Here is a 20,726-nt window from a genome sequence, read left to right as displayed (position 1 = left end):
GGTGGTTGGGTCTGGGAGAAGAGGGGGGTTTGAGTCTGGGAGAAGGGGGGTTGGGTCTGGGAGAAGTGGAGGGGGTTGGGCCCACAGTGCAAGTGCTCCCATGCTTTGTAAAAAAGGAGCGAGTGACAATCTGCCCAAGATTGACACCCCTTGGAAAGTCCGGTGCTGATAATGATCAAACAGGGAAGCTGACCTACCAGGTTCAGTGGCACTGAAGCTTACTTGAACAATTGTGCAGCTAACCCAGAAGCTGTCAACTAAGTCCATGAGAATGGGACCCCATTCAAAACTCTGCCGGATGCATGGTTTTCCACACAAGCCACTGTACAGGCCATGTATAACCTTTCAACTTAATTCATGACTCCCACAGGAAAAAGCTGAAAATGTGTTGCTGGAAAAGCGCAGCAGGTCAGGCAGCATCCAAGGAACAGGAGAATCGACGTTTCGGGCATTATTCCTGAAGAAGGGCTGATGCCCGAAACGTCGATTCTCCTGTTCCTTGGATGCTGCCTGACCTGCTGCGCTTTTCCAGCAACACATTTTCAGCTCTGATCTCCAGCATCTACAGTCCTCACCTTTTTCCCACAGGAAAAAGGCAACAGTAAGAAAAATGCTTAGTAATTTTTTTTGTTTGTTTAGCTTTCAAATGGAGAAAATTGAGATGATTAAAAGCCCACCAGAAGGTGGGAATAGTGAGGCATCGCTTACCAGAAGAGAGAAGCCGGGACATCTCCGAATCAGGAACCTGAATTTCATCCGCTCGATTCCGGGCAGAGAGGCATTTGGGTTTGTAAACAAGATCACTTCCCAAACTGGACAACCGGCTTACTTTGAACTGCATGTCTACAAGATTACATCAGAACAAGTTGATGAAAAGGTTGACTTTGTTTTTCCTCTCTCCTCCCCTTCCTATTGTTCCAAAAGTAATTGGTGCTTTCCTAATTTTTGGATGCCATGGTTGTTGGGCACCCTCTGGAACTTCAACCAGGCAGTCATTATTTACACGTGAGCTTTAGCACTGAATTTCACCTGTTTAACTACAGGATGCATCAAAGCCAAGCCCATTCTGTGCAGGATCCATTCCTGTCCATGTCCAGGATCCATTCACCCTCACTTGTTGGAATAAGGAGTTGGAATCTGTCTGCTGTATTGGTTTACACCTCTCCATAATTCTGCTCGATCTGTATAACACTTTCCTGTCTGATTCCTCTTCCACCCCAAAACATAGCAACTGAGATCAATCGCTGCTGTTCTTCTGCCAGCCCACTGTATACCAGGTCAATTCAGGAACTGGTACATACAAGACTTTTTTGCCTACCGGTTAAACTCAATGTGTTATCACAGAGTCATATTTTAGTAGTTGATAAATATATGGCTCCCCTTTCGACGTCTCCCAGACTCCAAAATGCTATGAACAAAGCAGCTCATCCTACGACCGGTGACTAAATATGGCTTTTCTGAAGGAAATAAAAATGATATCATTCTTCAATCTCTGCTTCATCATCCAGGGGAAGTCAATGCACTGACCAAACCCAACTTCAAAGTTGGCAATTTGAATGAAAGGGACACTGTAAACTATTTGGAAAACATTTTTCACTACTACCATTTAAAAACATGAATGTTGCCAGAAGAAAATCAGCACATCACCTGGAAATGAATCGACTTGTTAATGAGACTTTGGAAAACTGGACCCTGAGCAGTTAGGAAAGAAATCCCCAACATCAGAAGCAACTGAAACGCCAGCTCCTAAAACCAGGAATATTCCTTTTCAGAAATGAGGTTGCTGCTCAGTGGCTCAGATGAAAACCGAAAAAACGGAATCAGAAACAAAAACAGAAATTGCTGGAAAAGCTCAGCACATCTGGCAACATCTGTGGAGAAAAATCAGAGTTAAAGTTCTGGGTTCCTCAGAATGGATCTGAAATATTAACTCTGATTTCTCTCCACAGATGCTGCCAGACCATCTGAGCTTTGCCAGTGATTTCAGTGTTTGCGGCTAGATATCAGAGTCTGATTGTACTTCCTGGTAGTGAACACTTCAGCATTAAACTAAAAGACAATGCTTACCTATATTTTCTGTTGACAGGACAATACTTGGTCCAATAGAAAATAAAATATCAGACAGTTTTTCAGCAAGTGTATCAACACTGTGAATGATAACATAGGGTCCACGGATCACCTACAAACACAAAGGTCACAATTTAAGCATTTTCTTTAGTAGATTAACTTGTGAAGATTGTTTCTAAAATTCCTCAAAATATTTAGTTGGCAAGCAGACAATTACTTAGGCGAGGTTTTAAAGTTTGTGTGACAGGTTCACAGCAGACATCTCAGAACAGCTTTTAAAAACTAGTTTGGATACTTTCAGGGACGGTACATTGCATGCTTGAATTCAGAAATTGTTCTTCGAGGATTACCAAAATTACTCAAACACATTGTGGCGAGTGCAGAGGTTTTGACTCCTGGGACGTAAATATCATGTGCATTTTGGGTGATCTTCATGATGATGCTCAGAGAATTCGGTTTTATCCCATGTTAGGTGAGTAAGTCAACTCCCTGTTACTTGAGTACCAAGAGAGTTTTTGAGTTGAATTCTGTACCTTCTGTATGACTTGCTGCTTATGCTGTTTGACATGTACACTTGTTTATCTTCACCAGGATGACACCTCGTTTTTATGTATGCTTGCTGCTGCTTCTGGTATGCCTTCCTGAATTCTTCATTGAATCAGGGTTGATCCCCTGGCTTGACAACACTGGTAGTGTGCAGGGTATGCTGGGCCATGAAGTTACAATTCTGCTGCTGTCGACGGCCTGAAGCAAGGTTGAGCAGCGCGGAGTTGCGAGATCTGTTTGGAGACTTTCTGATTTAGCCTAGTGATATTATCACACAACATGATGGAGCGCATCGTCAAGGTGAAGACTGGAATGTCGCTACAAGGGCAGTACAGTGGTTACGTTTACTAATACTGTCATGGACAGATGTGTCTACAGCCAGCAGATTGGTGAGGATGAGGTCAAGCATATCTTACCCACTTGTTGGTTCCCTCACATACCCAGTCTAGCAGCTATGACCAGCTCAATCAGTAATGCTGCTGAGCCACTGTCTGTGATGGATATTGAAGTCCCCCACCCAGAGTATATTGCATAGCTTTGCTACCCTCAGTGCTGTATAGGGTGATTACAAGAAAGTTTCCTGCTCATGTTTGACCTGATGCCAAGAGACCTCATGGTCTCTGGAGCCAACGTTGAGGACTCAAACTCTGTCCCAAACACCATGTTGCCACCTCTCATGGATCTACCTCATCGCTGGGCATGACATACCTAATGATGGTCGTCTTGCCTGTAAGGTATGATTTCATGAGAATGAATATGTCAGTCTGCTATTTGACTAGTGTGTGTGTCTCTGTGTGTGTCTGTGTGTGTGTGTGTGTGTGTGCGTCTGTTTGTCTGGGTGTGTCTTTGTGTGGGTGTGTGTAAATTTGTGTCTGTGTGCATGTGTCTGTGTGTGTATGTGTTTGTGTCTGTGTGTATGTGTTTGTGTCTATGTTTCTGACTGTGCGTATATGTGTGTGTGCACCTGTGTGTGTATCTGTATGTGTCTGTGTATGTGCGTCTGTGTCTCTATGTGTGTCTGTTTGTGTCTGTGTGTGTCTGTGTGTGTATCTGTGAGCATGTGTCCATGTCTCTGTGTCTGTGTGTTTGTCTGTGTGTGAGCGTCTGTGTGTGTATGTGTGCCTGTGTGTTTGTCTGCACGTGTGTGTGTCTGTGTGTGCATGTCTGTGTGTGTGAGCGTCTGTGTGTGTGTATGTGTGCCTGTGTGTTTGCACATGTGTGTGTGTTTCCGTGTGTGTGTCTGTGCTTGTGAGTCTGAGTGTATATATATGTGTGTGTGTTTGTCTCTGCGTGCACGTCTGTGTGTGTCTTGTCTCTGAAAGTGTCTGAGTGTATCTGTGTGTGTCTGTATGTGTGTTTGTGTGTGCACATCTGTGTGTCTGTGTGCGTGTCTGTGTGTCTGTCTGTGTGTGTGTGTGTCTGTGTTTGCATGTCTGTGTCTACATGTCTGTGTTTGTATGTGCGTGTGTGTGTATGTGTGTGTCTGTGTGTGCGCCTGTGTGTGCATGTTTCTGTGTGTGGGTATGTCTGTGTTTGCATGCCTGTATATCTATATGTGCATGTGTGTGTCTGTGTATGTGTTTGTGTATGTGTCTGTGCTTGCATGTGTGTCTGTGTGTGTATGTGACTGTGTCTGTGTGTGCCTGCGCATGTGTGCATCGGTGTATCTGTGTCTGCCTGTCTGTGTGCATTTCTTTATTTTTTTCCATGTGTACATCTGTGCCTGTGTGTGTGTCTGTGCCTGTGTGTGTATCTGTGCCTATGTGTGTGTCTGTTTGTGTGTCTGTGTGTGCGCTTCCGTCTGTGTGTCAGTGTGTGAAAGTCTTGTGGCTGAGTGTATCTGTGTGTGCTTGTGTGTGCAGGTCTGTGTGTGTGTGTGTGCAGGTCTGTGTGCGCGAATGTGTGCATGTCTGTGTCTATCTGTCTGTGTCTGTGTGTGTGTCTCTGTGTCTGCATGTCTGTGTGTGTTTGTGTGCACGTGCGTGTCTGTGCACGCACCTGTCTGTATGCATGTGTGCGCGCATCTGTATATATGCACGTGCATGCATGTTTCTGTGTGTGTGTGTATGCATGTCTGTATGTGCATGTGTATCTGTGTGTGAGCATGTCTGCGTGTATGTGCCTGTCTGCGTGTCTGTGTGTGCGTGTCTGTGTATCTGTGTCTGTGTGTTCGTGCCTGTGTGTCTGTGTGTGTGTCTGTTTGCGTGCATGTCTGTTTCTGTTACTCAGTGTGTGTGTGTCTGTGTGTATTTGTCTGTGTGTCTGTGTATCTGTGTCTGTGTGTGTGCGTGTCTGTGTTTCTGTGCATCAGTATATGTGTGTCAGTGTGTGTGTGCGCCTGTGTGCGTGGGTCTGTGTTTGTGCGTCTGTGTGTGTGTGCCTTGTGTGCGGTTGTCTGTGTGTGTGTGCCTTGTGTGCGTTTGTCTGTGTGTGTGTGTGCCTTGTGTGCAGTTGTCTGTGTGTGTGTGGGTCTGTGTTTGTGCGCCTGTGTGTGTGTGCCTTGTGTGCGGTTGTCTGTGTGTGTATGGGGGTGATGGTGGCAGCTGTTGACATTTTGGCAGAAACCCTCAAGTGTTACCAAGGGGGTCTCTGCAGAGTCAACCTGGCTGTGTTTGTCACTATCATTTTGATTGGTTTGCTTGACGACAGACGGTTTGCCCAGACTCATTTCTTCTCTGAGACTCTGTCACAGTTAGATTCAACTGAGAGGCTTGCTCAGCCATTTCACAGGGCAGGTAAGAGTCAATTACAATTCTGTGGGTCTGGAGCCACATGTAGACAAGATCAGAAGAGAATAGCAGATTTCCTTCCCAAAAGCACAATCGTGAACCAAGTTCAGTAAGAGGAAAGGTGTGGGCAGTGGGACGATCCCTTCTTCCCACTTTCATCACTTGCATTTTGTTAATTCTGGCAAAATGTATAATCATCAAGGGAGTGCAGTGCTCAGAGGTGAAAGCATCATTTTCAATTTTGTAAAGCTGTTTGACGTGAACAAGTGGAGCAAGTAAATACAGATGTCATCATGATTTCAGTAGTTTACCCCTTCCTAACTCCAAAGTACATGGTATTAAACATTAAACATCATTCATACAGTAAACACCAAACAATACCTTCATTTTCGATTGCAAACACTAAAACGTTAACTGTAAAACTTGGCAATATTTTTAAAAATTCAAAACTGTCTTCGTATATACATTAAAGATACATTAAGGAATTTACATTATCAGCATTGCAAACATTAATCACCTGAATTAAAAATCACACAGTACCAGGTTATAGTCCAACAGGTTTAATTGGAAGCACACAAGATTTCGGAGTGTTGCCCCTTCATCAGGTGATAGTGGAGGGCTCAATCCTAACACAAAAATTTACAGTGTGATGTAACTGAAATTAAACATTGAAAAACAGATTGTCTGTTAAGCCTTTCATCTGTTAGTTTCACTTCTTTCATGTGTAAATCATAAAACCTTTTTTTTAAAAAGTTGCATTCTCGGGTTAGCTGTTAACAATGGTGATAGCTAGACAATATGTTGAAGGTGTTGGCCCCCTGTGTTCTCTGTCTATGCCATGATGTTTAGAAGATTCTAATCTAAAAAGTGAGATAACGGAGTTTTACATAAATTCATGCAGTTTTTGAGCAAAGTACAATGTAACCCTGAAAGTACAAATTCACCCCACAAAATATATGTGTGCATGTGGGTCTTTGTGTGTGTCTGTCTGTCTGGGTTGGGGGTTGAGAGTGTGAGAAAGTGTGTGTGTGTGTAGTGAGTGCAGAGTGTCTTAAGTCTGTGAGGGGGTGCATGTGTGAGTGTGGGAGTGTGTGTGCCTGTAAGGGTGTGTATGGGTGTCTGTGTGAGTGTCTGTGTGTATGTGTGTCCATGTGTATGAGTGTATAGGAGTGCCTGTGTGTGTGTGAGAGAGTGTGTGTGTAGGAGTATCTGTGTGTGTGTGTGTGTATTGTGCAATGGTGGTCACCTGTAATGTGACATAAACCCAAGGTCTTGGTTGAGTGGGCGAGCAGAGGTTGATAGCTAAGTTCAGTACACATAGGGAGGGCCTCAACCGGGACCTTGGGTTTATGTCACATTACAGGTGATCACCATTGCACTATACACACACACAGATACTCCTACACACACACACACACTCCTATATACACATACACACGGACACACATACACACAGACGCGCACACAGACAACCACACACACCCTTACAGGCACACACATTCCCACACGTACCCCCTCACAGACTTAAGACACTCTGCACTCACTACACACACACACACATATACACTTTCTCACACTCACAACCCCCAACCCAGACAGACACAGACAAAGACCCACATGCACACACATATATTTTGTGGGGTGAGTTTGTACTTGCAGAGTTACATTGTACTTTGCTCAAAAACTGCATGCATTCATGTAGAACTCTGAGCTCAAAAACTGCATGAATTCATGTAAAACTCCATTATCTCACTTTTTAGATTAGAATCAATCTAAACATCATGGCGTAGACAGAGAACACAGGGGCCAACACCTTCAACATATTGTCTAGCTACCACCATTGTTAACAGCTAACCCAAGAATGCAACTTTTTGAAAAAAAGGTTTTGTGATTTACACATGAAAGAAGTGAAACTATCACTGTATTCTAACAGATGAAAGGCTTAACAGACAATCAATTTTTCAATGTATAATTTCAGTTACATCACACTATAAGTTTTTTCTATAAATTCTGTGTGTTAGGATTGAGCCCTCCACTACCACCTGATGAAGGACCAGCGCTCCGAAAGCTACTGTGCTTCCAATTAAAGCTGTTGGACTATAACTTGGTGTTGTGTGATTTTTAACTTTGTACACCCCAGTCCAAAACCGACATCTCCATATCATGATTAATCAACTAAGGCTGCAATACTGTATTCATTCTCCAATGTATCTGCTTTCCAATCTGTTTTCATCTACTCATTGAAAGGAAGACAGTTCACAGAAGCTTCACTTAAAATGTTTTGCTGAGCAATTTTTACATTTCTTCAGTGCATTTTGTTTTCTCCCACAAACCCAAGATAGTTCAATACTTAATTGTGGTTTATAATAATAATTAAACTTGAAAAAGAAACACACTTTCACCTCGGATATTAAGAGCCATTCCAAGGAATACTTGACATCTATGATTTTGCTCGCCAATTTAATGTAGTTAGTTGCCAAGCTCAAAATTGTTTTGGAATTACTCGCTTCACTTTCAAAATCCAGTTCAGCAACATTTCCGAGAAATCTCGTCAACGCAAGCAAGTCAGCAGAGGTGAGTTTAGCGTGGCTTTGATCTGCAGCTTCACACAACAAGCTGGTGATGTAGTTTGCAACAGACACATTTTCTGGGTAATCGCTTTGGTTCAGCAGCAAATAATCCGCAATCTAAAGCAACCAACAAACAAAAATATTTGTATACAATACACTATCACAATATTAACTGACAGCATATATATTTTGTAAATGAAGAAACTCCTCTGCTCTCTGTGCACCTTCTCAGTAGCCATAACATTGTATTCCTCACTCTGTTATCTTACCCTTTGTGTGGTATAACCTGCCCATACTACACGCAATACAAAATGTTTCCTTGTACATAGATACATGTGACAATAAATCAAACCAAATCAAAATCTTACAATATCTGACCTAAGTTTATCTTCTGTCGAATGTTGAAAAATTAAAAGCTTAGAGATATATAGAAAGAATATATAATTCTGAGAAAAAATGTAGTATTCTATTTAGTAAGTAAGAATATAAAGATAACTCCACATGAATATTCCTTCAACATGTTTAGTTTCTGATAGATTAACATGCGAGATCAATATGGTTTAGAATCTTTTATATTCACCACCATTAGCTCACGATTAGAACAATCTCTAGCACATTTTTTTAAATGATCAGATATTAAAATTGTTTCAATTGTAAATGCCATTTAGAACCTTTTCATTTCAAAAACATTTTGCTGCAAAAAATTCGGTTTGGCAATTATTTAAAATTCAATAAATGACCATGGTCCCACTGAGATTTAATACAGGAGACTAGAGTCCATTCATTATAATGAATCAATTTTAGAGCTTTTATTTAGAAACAGCCTATTTTGATGCAACTGTTACAAAGTCATGGTCATGGAGGAGGAGAAAGTGAGGACTGCAGATGTTGGAGCTCAGAGTTGAGAAAGTGGTGCTGGAAAAGCACAGCAGGTCAGGCAGCATCCGAAGAGCAGGAGAATCAACCTTTCGGGCATAAGCCCTTTATCAGGAGGTCATGATGAAGGGCTTATGCCTAAAACATCAATTCTCCTGCTCTTTAAATGCTGCCTGACCTGCTGCGCTTTTCCAGCACCACACTCTCAACAAAGTCATGCTCATGTCAAATTCACATTTTTAAGTCTGGAAACTGACATTGGACACTTTAAAAAGTACTGTTTTTTTTAAACCAAAACAAGGGCAGTGACTAAAACTAAGGAATAAGCTACGAATTTGCAATGCTATGTCGTTCACTTTCTACTTCATTGGGGTGAAGATGTCGGGCCTATGAAAATGCTCCCAGAGACAAAAAACACCTGGAAACATGTATGTAGCTTTCTTTCTATCTTATCAAAATTAGAGATTCGTGGTTATGCAATCATGAAATAATAAACTTTGTAGAAGTTAGTCACTTGGACAAACTACCTTCATTTTTCTTAAGCAGGCAGTGCAGACTTGAGCTATTCAAAGCTACCCTTTGGAAGATACAATGGAGTTTTGAACTCTGGACAGCAGTTCAAGAGAATTCACGTGACCAACCTAGTTTTGTGGGTGGATTTGAACTGGAAAAAATGAGCAGCTGACAGTGAGGGAAAGCTGCTCATTCCCCATCTCCATACAAGATCTCAGATCTCTGCTCAGTTTAAGTGATGCCTGCATCCTGGAAACAGACTAAGAGCTTTTAATAGAAAGTTTTGACAACAGCATTTCAAGACAGTGGAGAGAACACCAGCTACAACCTCAAGCTGTCAGCTGAGGATCCACACTTTTGGATAGTTTCAGCTAGATCACACCCAGTGACCTCTTATTTAATGAACTTTAACTTGATTCAAGTTAACTTTCTCTACTCTCTTGTTAGTATTTTTGCGTGTTTGGTTTGAGTGAATATCTTTGCACAAAAGTTGCCGAAGTTGGGACATATTCTTACATTTTTAAATTGTTTACCTGGATGTGTTTTATTGTACTAATCCCTGTTTTGTTAACTAAAGAAAACCCATTTGGCTTGTTCATTATGTACAGAAACAGAAATACTCACTGAATTTGTAAATATGCTTTTAAAAGATTCAAATCTCTGATGTAACGAAATCACTCCATGTCTCCTCACCTGGTCAATAGGTTAGATTACTTACAGTGTGGAAACAGGCCCTTCGGCCCAACAAGTCCACACCGCCTCGCCGAAGCGCAACCCACCCATACCCCTACATCTACCCCTTACCTAATACTACAGGCAATTTAGCATGGCCAATTCACCTGACCTGCACATCTTGGGAGTGTGGGAGGAAACCCACCCACACACGGGGAGAATGTGCAAACTCCACACAGAGAGTCGCCTGAGGCGGGAATTGAATCCGGGTCTCTGGCGCTGTGAGGCAGCAATGCTAACCACTGTGCCACCGTGCCGCCCACTACACAATTCTCTTTCTCCAACAAATCGACATCGTGAGGAAACTACTCCGAACAATTAAATACTTACTGAAACACGAATGGAATTTGCTTTAACTTGTAGGAAAAATGGAGAGGGTGGAAGAGAAGACAAGTTTTGCATTTGTTCATATATATCTGAAAGGAGAACAGACAATACTGGAATATTTTACAAACTGTGATAATGAAATGGTAATTAGTAAAAAAAAACAAAAATCCATCTGAACATTCCAAGGTTTTCTTGAACGGTTCCGTAACTTTATGAAGACTGTCACTATTATTCTCTTATTTCAGAATAATAGTGAGTGGACAGAATGATCCAGATTGGGAAGCTGTTGGCATCAAGATGTTAACTAAAACATACAATTAGATTCTTGAGGTTTTGCCGCTGTAAATATAATTTTCATTTTATACTACAGCCATTTTAAAATGTTTGTAATATAGTGAAAATAATTCAAGAATGCATCAAATTCCTGTCCTCAAAAGTTTATTTTCTGTTAATGTCAGACATCTGCTCCAACATTCTTGATATAAAATTACTGGCCCTATAGCAGTTCATTTCCACAACTTCCAGCCTGATATTCCAATCATTTTATCTTTTCCATTTCTCAAATGACTACAAGATTTTCTATCTTCTGCCCTCTATCCTCACTTCATCTAAAGACAACACTCAGTCATGACACCTTTGTGCAGTGTTACAATCAATTGACTAGTCATCATGAATGCTTCATTATCTTAGACTTTGCTGAATGGGTCCCAATCTAAATGCTCCTCAAAGAAACATCAAACATACGTGCCTATAGAAGTTAATCTCCAAAAATGCTCTCAATAACTTGTTTACGGTGTCAGTAAATTGCCTTGGTCAAAATCAACTGATCAATGCAAGCCAGAAAGTTTCTTCCAAGACTTCATCCTGGAAAAAAACGCAAGTCTAGGATGGAAACAGAAAACAATTTACACTGTTCAGTCTTACAGAGTTACTGATCTTGTTCTGCAGCTTCAACCGATGTCTCAACTACAAAGAAACCAGTAAACCTAGCATGTGGGCAAAAGGCTTTGTCAAAACCTGACAATGTTCGACCAGAGCTTTTACTCTTCACTATAAAGTGTACAGTCCGTCAGGAATATGACTCCACAATTTGGAGTCTTATTAATGTTGTGACTGAAGCAAGTTTCTCACCATACAGCTCAAAATTAGAGAAGCAACTCTTGAAATTTTAGGAATTTCATAATGCTTGTTACAATGCTGGAATCTAGTGAAATGACAAATCAGCTGCCAAATTAATTGTTTCTACAGAGAAGGCAAACATTGGATCCTGATGCATGGTATCAGAGGCCTTCTGGCATTTTGCCTGTATGGTCATTCTTGAAAAGTGAGTCTTAAAAGTTTAACAGAAGCTTATCATTTGACTCCAGAGGAGTACTTAAATTTAGAACAACATTGCTTAATAAGGGTTTAATTTTGCACATGTGCAACAGAATGCACTGGGCAGTCAGGGACAGAAGCTCTAGACAATTTTAACTTCCGAACCCAAGGATGTTGAGTCCATTGTAGCACATCAACTCCTCAACGAAGGTCAGCTTTTAGTCAAGTGTTTCTCTCAAGTGCAGCAAAACTTATTGCAATGCTAGCCTTCAAATATCTATAACACACTACTGTCTGCTCGCCGGTCCATGGCTCACTCTGATTCCAGCTGCGCTCCATCCCAAGTCTCACAGGTTCCTACTGAGTTCTGCTTGTGCCACATGCAATCATTTCAGCATCTGCTACTGCAGTAACAGGACTTGCATAGGGGTATGACTGTCTAGGGAAACTCTGGTTGGATGGGAAGAGAGAGAAGGGAAAACTCAGGGCGGGAACACAATATATGAGGCGAGAGAAGAGAATGGTAATAGCACATGGTTAGAAAGAGAATGGGACAGAGCAACACAGGTTTCAGATGTAAGTTTGTTCACTGAGCTGCAAAGAGCTCAGACATTTCAGACATTTCGTCACCATACTAGGTGACATCTTCAGTGAGCCTCCAGTGAAGCACTGGTGTAATGGCCTGCTTTTTATTTATGTGTTTAGGTTTCCTTGGGTTGGTGATGTCATTTCCTGTGGTGATGTAATGTCCTTTGGTGATGTCATGTCATTTGGTGATGTCATGCCCTGTTCTTTTTCTCAGGGGGTGGTAAATGGGATCCAAGTCAAAGTATTTGTTGATAGAGTTCCGGTTGGAATGCCATGCTTCTAGGATTTCTCGTGCGTGTGTCTCTGTTTGGCTTGTCCTAGGATGGATGTGTTGTCCCAGTCGAATTGGTGTCCTTCCTCATCTGTATGTAAAGATATTAGTGAGAGTGGGTATGTCTTTTTGTGGCTAGTTGATGTTCATGTACCCTGGTGGTTAGTCTTCTGCTTGTTTGTCCAATGTAGTGTTTGTTACAGTTCTTGCAAGATATTTTGTAAATGACATTAGTTTTGCTTGTTGTAAACATCACCACAGGAAATGACATCACCAACCCAAGGAAACCTAAACACATAAATAAAAAGCAGGCCATACCACCAGTGTTTCACTGGAGGCTCACTGATGATGTTACCTAGTATGGTGATGAAATGTCTGAAAATGAACCTTCCAGCTCAGCGAATTAACTTATATCCGGAACCTCAACCTGAGCTACAAATCTCAAAACTCGCTATCACAGGTTTTGACTGGCCTTTACTCATAATTATTGTGCACTTTATTACCATCCAATTGAAATAAACACAAACTTGTTCTGTATTTGTTTCACATCAGTTTTTTATTTTATAAAACCCACTTTTCTCCTGTTGACTAAATGACCAGTGCCACGTAATCTATGCAATATCTCCTCTCGCCACTCAACCAACAAACAATAATCAAGGCTATCATATGGAAAGAAACACACAAATGAACATATTCAATTCCTATCAAAACAACAAAGGCATTTTTGGTGAGGTTCACTCACAGAAATGACATCTAAAACATCAAAACAAAAACGTAAATTCACCTTTGTCATATCGACAGAGTGCTTCTTTCTGTTTTGAGCAGTTTTCTGATTCCCATGCTCCAGTTAATGGGTCAAAGGCTACACATTCTCCTTTATTAACTGGGTGGCTGACATCTGATGAGATGTTGTGAAAACGGGGCAAAGTTCCATCAACCCACAAAATGTCAAATGGTTCAGTGGGTTGGAATCCATCACCTACATTGGGGGGGAGGGGGAGAAAATACCTTTAGCCACAAGACAAAGAAGCACTTTAAGTCGTTGTTACAAATCCTAGAATCTTCAAATGACACTGCAGCAAATGAGGCCATTCTGCCTGTTATGACTGTGCTGGCTTTGACAAACTATCTATTTAAATCAAACCTCCAGTAATTTCCAAATCAAAGAAGACCATAAGATATAGGGGCTGAAATAGGCCATTCAGCCCATGGAGTCTGCTGTGCCATTCATGGTTGATATGATAATCCTCACTTCCATTTCCCTGCCTTTTTTCCCTGAAAAGCCTCAATTCTCTTACTGATTAAAAATCTGTCTCTCTCAGCCTTGAATCTACTTATTGATTCAGTCTTGACAGCACTCTGCTGGAAGGAATTCCACAGATTGACTGCCAACAGAGTAGACATTTCTCCTCATCTCTGTCTGAAATGTGTGACCCCTCATTCTGAGATTATGCCCTCTGGTCCTGGACCCTCTCTGAAGGGGAAACACTCTCTTCCTACATCTACCTTCTCAAGTCCTCTAAGAATCTTATTTGTTTCAACAAGGTCACCTCTCACTCTTCTATATTCCAAAGAGTAAGGGCCCAATGTATTCAACCTCTCTTCACAGGACAGTCCGTCCATACCTGATATCAGCCAAGAGAACTTCCTCTGGAATGCATCCAATGCCAATGTATCTTCCCTTATATATGAATACCAAAATGGTTTGTGACATTCCAGCTATGGTTTGACTAATTCGTTAGAGAGTTTTTAAAAAGTAACTATTTTTATACTCCATTGAGATAAAGGCCAACGTCCCATTTTACCTTCCTTTTTACCCACTGCACTTGTATGCTAACTTTTTCTGACTCATGGATGAAGACTCCTAAATCCGTTTGTTCATAACTTTCTGCCGTCTTTTTCCATTTGAGTAATATTCAGCTCCTCTCTTCTTCCTGCAAAAGTGCGTACCTTCATTTCCCTACACTATAGTCTATCTGCCAAGTTTCAGCCCACTCACATGACTTATCCATGTCCCTCTGCAGACTCTGTGATTTTGTCACTGTTTGCCTTCCCATGTGGTGTGGCATGATGGCTCAGTGAATAGCACTGCTGCCTCACAGCACCAGGGACGTAGGTTCAATTCTAGACTCACGCGGCTGTCTGTGTGGAGTTTGCACATTCTCCCTGTGTCTGCGTGGGCTTCCTCCAGGTGCTCTGGTTTCCTCCCACAGTCCAAAGAGGCGAGGTGGACTAGCTATGGGAAATGCAGACTTATTTGGGGGGGGGGGGGGATCTGGGTCTGAGTGGGATGCTCTTTGGAGGGATAGTATGGGCCCAGTAGCCTGCTTCCACACTGCAGGGATTCTATTTTAATGTCATCCACAAGTTTGGCTGTAGGACATTCACTTTCTTCATCCAGGCCATTAATACAGATTGAAAATAATTATGACCCCAGCATTGATCCCTCTGATACTCCTCTAATTATGTTTCCAGCCTGAAAATGCACCCCTTATCCCAACTTTCCAATTTCTATTAATTAATGCATTCCTCTGACCATGCAAATATACAACCTCCAACACCTTGGGCTTATACTATTAAGTAGCCGAATGTGCGTCCCTAATCAAACACCTGAAAATCCAAATATATTACACTGCTTCCCCTTTATCCATCCTGCTTATTACCTTCACAAAGGAATGCTTGTAAATTTGGAGACAGTGAGAACTGCAGATGCTGGAGAGTCAAAGTCGATAAAGTTTGGCGTTGGAAAAAGCACAGCAGGTTAGGCAGCATTTGAGGAGCAAGAGAGTTGATGTTTTGGGCATAAGCCCTTCACCAGGTCGGGAGAGGGGGAAGATTTGTTGGGGGATATGAACATTGCTGGCGAAGATAGCAGTGAATTTCCATCCCTAAATACCCAGAGAAGCTGGTGGTCAGCTGCCTTGCTGAACAACTGTAATCCTCAGGTGTATGAACTCTCACAGTGCTACAGGGAAGGGATTTCCTTTATTTTGACCCAGCAAGAGGTAAGGCATTGTGTGAATGTTCCGAGCCAAGAAGTTGAGAGTTATGGATACGATGGTGCCCCAAGTATCAGTTGCCCACATCTTTCTAGCTCATAAAAGGTTTGAGTTTGGACACTGCTGTCTCAGGAGCCTTTAAGAAAGGAAGCAAAATTAAAACAGTGACCGCATTATTTTTAAAAAGTGCTCAATTGCTTACTTAGGGAGCTGAAAGTGTGTAAAGTGCTGTACAAGGGAAAAGGTTTCTTATTTCATTTGTACTGTAGGAGCAGAGTGACAATGATACTGAACTACTGTAGGAGCAGAGTGACAATGATAGTGGACTACTGTAGGAGCAGATTGACAGTAATACTGGACTACTGTAGGAGCAGAATGACAGTAATGCTGCACTACTGTAGGAGCAGAATGACAGTAATGCTGCACTACTGTGGGAGCACAGTGACAATGATACTGGACTACTGTAGGGGCAGATTGACAGTAATACTGCACTACTGTAGGAGCACAATCACAGTGATAGTGGACTACTGTAAGAGCAGAGTGACAGTCATGCTGGACTACTGTAGGAGCAGAGTGATAGTGATTCTGGACTACTGCAGAAGCAGAGTGACAGTGATACTGGACTACTGTAGGAGCAGAGTGACAGCGATACCGGAGTGCTGTAGGGGCAGAGTGACAGTGATACTGGACTACTGTAGGAGCAGAGAGACAATGATACTGGACTACTGTAGGAGCAGAGAGACAATGATACTGGACCACTGTAGGAGCAGAGTGATGGTGGTGCTGGAAAACTGCAGGAGCAGAGTGACAGCAAAACTGGACTACCAAAGAAGCAGAGAGACAGCGATTCTGGTCTACTGAAGGAGCAGAGTTACAGTGATACTGGACTACTGTAGAAGCAGAGTGAAAGTGATTCTGGACTACTGTAGGAGCAGATTGACAGTGATACTGGAATACTGTAGGAGCACAGTGACAGTGATACTGGACTAATGTAGGAGCAGAGTGAGTGATACTAGACTACTGTAGGAGTAGAGTGACAGTGATACTGGACTACTGTAGAGGCAGAGTGACAACTATACTGGAGTGCTGTAGGGGCAGAGTGATAGTGATACTGGACCACTGTAGGAGCAGAGTGATGGTGATGCTGGAAGACTGTAGGAGCAGAGTGACAGCGTTATTGGACTACCGAAGAAGCAAAGAGACAGCAATTCTGGTCTACTGAAGGAGCAGAATTACAGTGATACCGGACTACTGTAGGAGCACATTGGCAGTGATACTGGACTACTGTAGGAGCAGATTGACAGTGATACTGGAATTCTGTAGGAGCAGAGTGACAGTGATACTGGATTACTGTAGGAGCAGAGTGACAGTGACACTGGACTACTGTAGGAGCAGAGTGACAGTGACACTGGACTACTGTAGGAGCAGAGTGACAGTGACACTGGACTACTGTAGGAGCAGAGTGACAGTGATACTGGATTACTGTAGGAGCAGAGTGACAGTGACACTGGACTACTGTAGGAGCAGAGTGACAGTGATGCTAGAAGACTATAGGAGCAGAGTGACAGTGACACTGGACTACTGTAGGAGCAGAGTGACAGTGACACTGGACTACTGTAGGAGCAGAGTGACAGTGATGCTAGAAGACTATAGGAGCAGAGTGACAGTGACACTGGACTACTGTAGGAGCAGAGTGACAGTGATGCTAGAAGACTATAGGAGCAGAGTGACAGGGATACTGGATCACTGTACAAGCAGTGATGGTGATGCTGGGAGACTGCAGGAGCAGGGTGATAGCAATACTGGACTACTAAAGGAGCAGAGTGACAGTAATACTGGACTACTGTAGGAGCAGAGTGACAGTGATAGTGTACAGCTGCAGGAGCAGAGTGACAGTGATGCTGGAAGACTATAGGAGAAATGTGACAGTGATACTGGAGTGCTATAGGAGCACATGACAGTGATACTGCACCACTGCAGGTGCAGAGTGACGGTGATACTGGTCTACTGAAAGAGCAGAGCTACAGTGATACTGTACAACTGTAGGAGCACAGTGACAGTGATACTGGACTACTGTAGAAGCAGAGTGAAGGTGATGCTGGACGACTGTAGGAGCAGAGTGACAGTGATGCTGAATGACTACAGGAGCAGAGTTCGGTGATGCAGTACTATTATAGAAGCAGAGTGATAGTGATTCTGGACTACTGCAGCAGCAGAGTGACAGTGATACTGGACTACTGTAGAGGCAGAGTGACAGCTATACTGGAGTGCTGTAGGGGCAGAGTGACAGTGATACTGGACCACTATAGGAGCAGAGTGATGGTGATGCTGGAAGACTGTAGGAGCAGAGTGACAGCGATATTGGACTACCGAAGAAGCAAAGAGACAGCAATTCTGGTCTACTGAAGGAGCAGAATTACAGTGATACTGGACTACTGTAGGAGCACAGTGACAGTGATACTGGACTACCGTAGGAGCAGAGTGATAGTGATGCTGGAAGACTATAGGAGCAGAGTGACTGTGATACTGGACAACTGTAGGGGTACAGTCACGGTGATGCTGGACTACTGTAGAGGCACAGTGACAGTGATGCTGGAGTACTGTAGAAGCAGAGTGGACTACTGTGGGAGCACATTGACGGTGATACTGAACTACTGCAGGAGCAGAGTGAAAGGGATACTGTACAACTGTAGGAACAGAGAGACAGTGATACCGGTCTACTGAAGGAGCAGAGTTACAGTGGTACTGGACTACTGCAGGCGCAGAGTGACAGTAATACTGTACTACTGTGGGAGCTTAATGACAGTGATACTGGACTACTATAGGAGCACAGTGACAGTGATACTAAACTACTGTAGGAGCACAGTGGCAGCGATACTGGACTACTGTAGGAGCAGAGTGACAGTGATATTGGACTACTGTAGGAGCACAGTGACAGTGATACTAAACTACTGTAGGAGCACAGTAGCAGTGATACTGGACTACAGCAGGAGCAGAGTGACAGTGATGCTGGAAGACGAGGAGCAGAGTGACGGTGATGTTAGACGACTGTAGGAGCAGAGTGCCGGTGATGCTGGATGACTGTAGGAGCAGAGTGACGGTGATGCTATAAGACTGTAGGAGCAGAGTGATAGTGATTCAGGACTACTGTAGGAGCATAGTGACAGTGATACAAGATTACTGCAGGAGCAGAGTGACACTGATACTGGACTACTATAGAAGCACAGTGACATTGATACTAGACTACTGTAGGACCAGAGTGATAGTGATGCTGGAAGACTATAGGAGAAATGTGACAGTGATACTGGAGTGCTATAGGAGCACATGACAGTGATACTGCACCACTGCAGGTGCAGAGTGACGGTGATACTGGTCTACTGAAAGAGCAGAGCTACAGTGATACTGTACAACTGTAGGAGCACAGTGACAGTGATACTGGACTACTGTAGAAGCAGAGTGAAGGTGATGCTGGACGACTGTAGGAGAAGAGTGACAGTGATACTGGACAACTGCAGGAGCAGAGTGACAGTGATACTGGACTACTGCAGGATCACAGTGAAAGTGATACTGGACTACTGTAGGAGTAGTGACAGTGATGCTGGAAGACTATAGGAGCAGAATGATTGCGATACTGGACAACTATAGGGGTACAATGACAGTGATGCTGGACTACTGTAGGAGCACAGTGAAAGTGATGCTGGAAGACGGTAGGAGCAGAGTGACGGTGGTACTGGAAGACAGTAGGTGCAGAGTGATAGTGGTACTGGATTACTATAGGAGCCGAGAGACAGAGTATTGGACTACTGTGGAGCACATTGATGGTGATACTGAACTACTGCAGGAGCAGAGTGAAAGGGATACTATACAACTGTAGGAACAAAGAGACAGCGATACTGGTCTACTGAAGGAGCAGAGTTACAGTGGTACTGGACTACTGTAGAAGCAGAGTGAAAGTGATACTGGACTACTGTAGGAGCAGGGTGACAGTGATACTGGACTACTGTAGGAGCAGGGTGACAGTGATACTGGACTACTGCAGGAGCAGAGTGACAGTGATACTGGACTACTGTAGGAGCATAGTGACAGTGATACTGGACTACTGCAGGAGCAGGGTGACAGTGATACTGGACTACTGCAGGAGCAGAGTGACAGTGATACTGGACTACTGTAGGAGCACAGTGACAGTGATACTGGACTACTGCAGGAGCAGAGAGACAGTGATACTGGACTACTGTAGGAGCACAGTGACAGTGATACTGGACTACTGCAGGAGCAGAATGACAGTGATACTGGACTATTGCAGGAGCAGAGTGACGGTGATGCTGGAAGACTGCAGGAGCAGAGTGACAGAAAAACTGGAGTGCTGAAGGGGCAGAGTGACAGTGATACTTGACCACTGTAGGAGCAGAGTGATGGTGATGCTGGAAGACGATAGGAGCAGGGTGACAGTGATACTGGACAACTGTAGGGGCACAGTGAGGGTGATACTGGACAACTGTAGGGGCACAGTGAGGGTGATACTGGACAACTGTAGGGGCACAGTGAGGGTGATACTGGACAACTGTAGGGGCACAGTGAGGGTGACGCGGGACTACTGTAGAGGCAGAGTGATAGTGATGCTGGAAGACTATAGGAGCAGAGTGACAGTGATACTGGACAACTGTAGGGGACAGTGAGGTTGATGCTGGACTACTGTAGGAGCACAGTGACAGTGATACTAGACTACTGTAGGAGCAGAGTGACAGTGATGCTGGAAGAGGAGGAGCAAAGTGACGGTGATGCTGGATGACTGTAGGAGCAGAGTGACGGTGATGCTGGATGACTGTAGGAGCAGTGCTGCAGTACTACTATAGAAGCAGTGTGTTAGTGATTCTGGGCTACTGCAGGAGCAGAGTGACAGTGATACTGGACAACTGAAGGAGCAGAGTGTCGGTGATGCTGTAAGACTGTAGGAGTAGAGTGATGGTGATGCTGTACTACTGTAGAAGCAGAATAATAGTGATTCAGGACTACTGTAGGAGCAAAGTGACAGTAATATTGGACTACTGCAGGAGCAGAGTGACGGTGATACTGGACTACTGTAGGAGCAGAGTGATGGTGATGCTGGGTTACTGTAGAAGCAGAGTGACAGTGATATTGGACTACTGTAGGAGCAGAGTGACAGTGATACTGGGCTACTGTAGGAGTGCAT

At 43.3% G+C, this 20,726-nt stretch overlaps 1 protein-coding gene across 6 annotated transcripts in view; it reads right to left on the bottom strand.

Moving 5' to 3' along the window:
- Nucleotides 1–20,726, bottom strand: part of LOC140479741 (adhesion G protein-coupled receptor D2) — a 287,369-nt gene that overhangs the window by 242,282 nt on the left and 24,361 nt on the right. For all 6 annotated transcript variants that reach the window (XM_072573840.1, XM_072573839.1, XM_072573842.1 and 3 more), the window contains 5 exons: nucleotides 13,321–13,515; nucleotides 10,364–10,449; nucleotides 7,745–8,029; nucleotides 2,068–2,179; nucleotides 709–843 (listed from right to left, as the gene is read on the bottom strand). In XM_072573840.1, coding sequence (XP_072429941.1) covers nucleotides 709–843; nucleotides 2,068–2,179; nucleotides 7,745–8,029; nucleotides 10,364–10,449; nucleotides 13,321–13,515 — 813 coding nt within the window. The remainder of the gene's footprint in view (nucleotides 1–708; nucleotides 844–2,067; nucleotides 2,180–7,744; nucleotides 8,030–10,363; nucleotides 10,450–13,320; nucleotides 13,516–20,726) is intronic.

Source organism: Chiloscyllium punctatum, chromosome 7, assembly GCF_047496795.1.
Source record: "Chiloscyllium punctatum isolate Juve2018m chromosome 7, sChiPun1.3, whole genome shotgun sequence".
NCBI lineage: Eukaryota > Metazoa > Chordata > Chondrichthyes > Orectolobiformes > Hemiscylliidae > Chiloscyllium > Chiloscyllium punctatum.
This window is presented reverse-complemented; position numbering and strand designations above follow the sequence as displayed.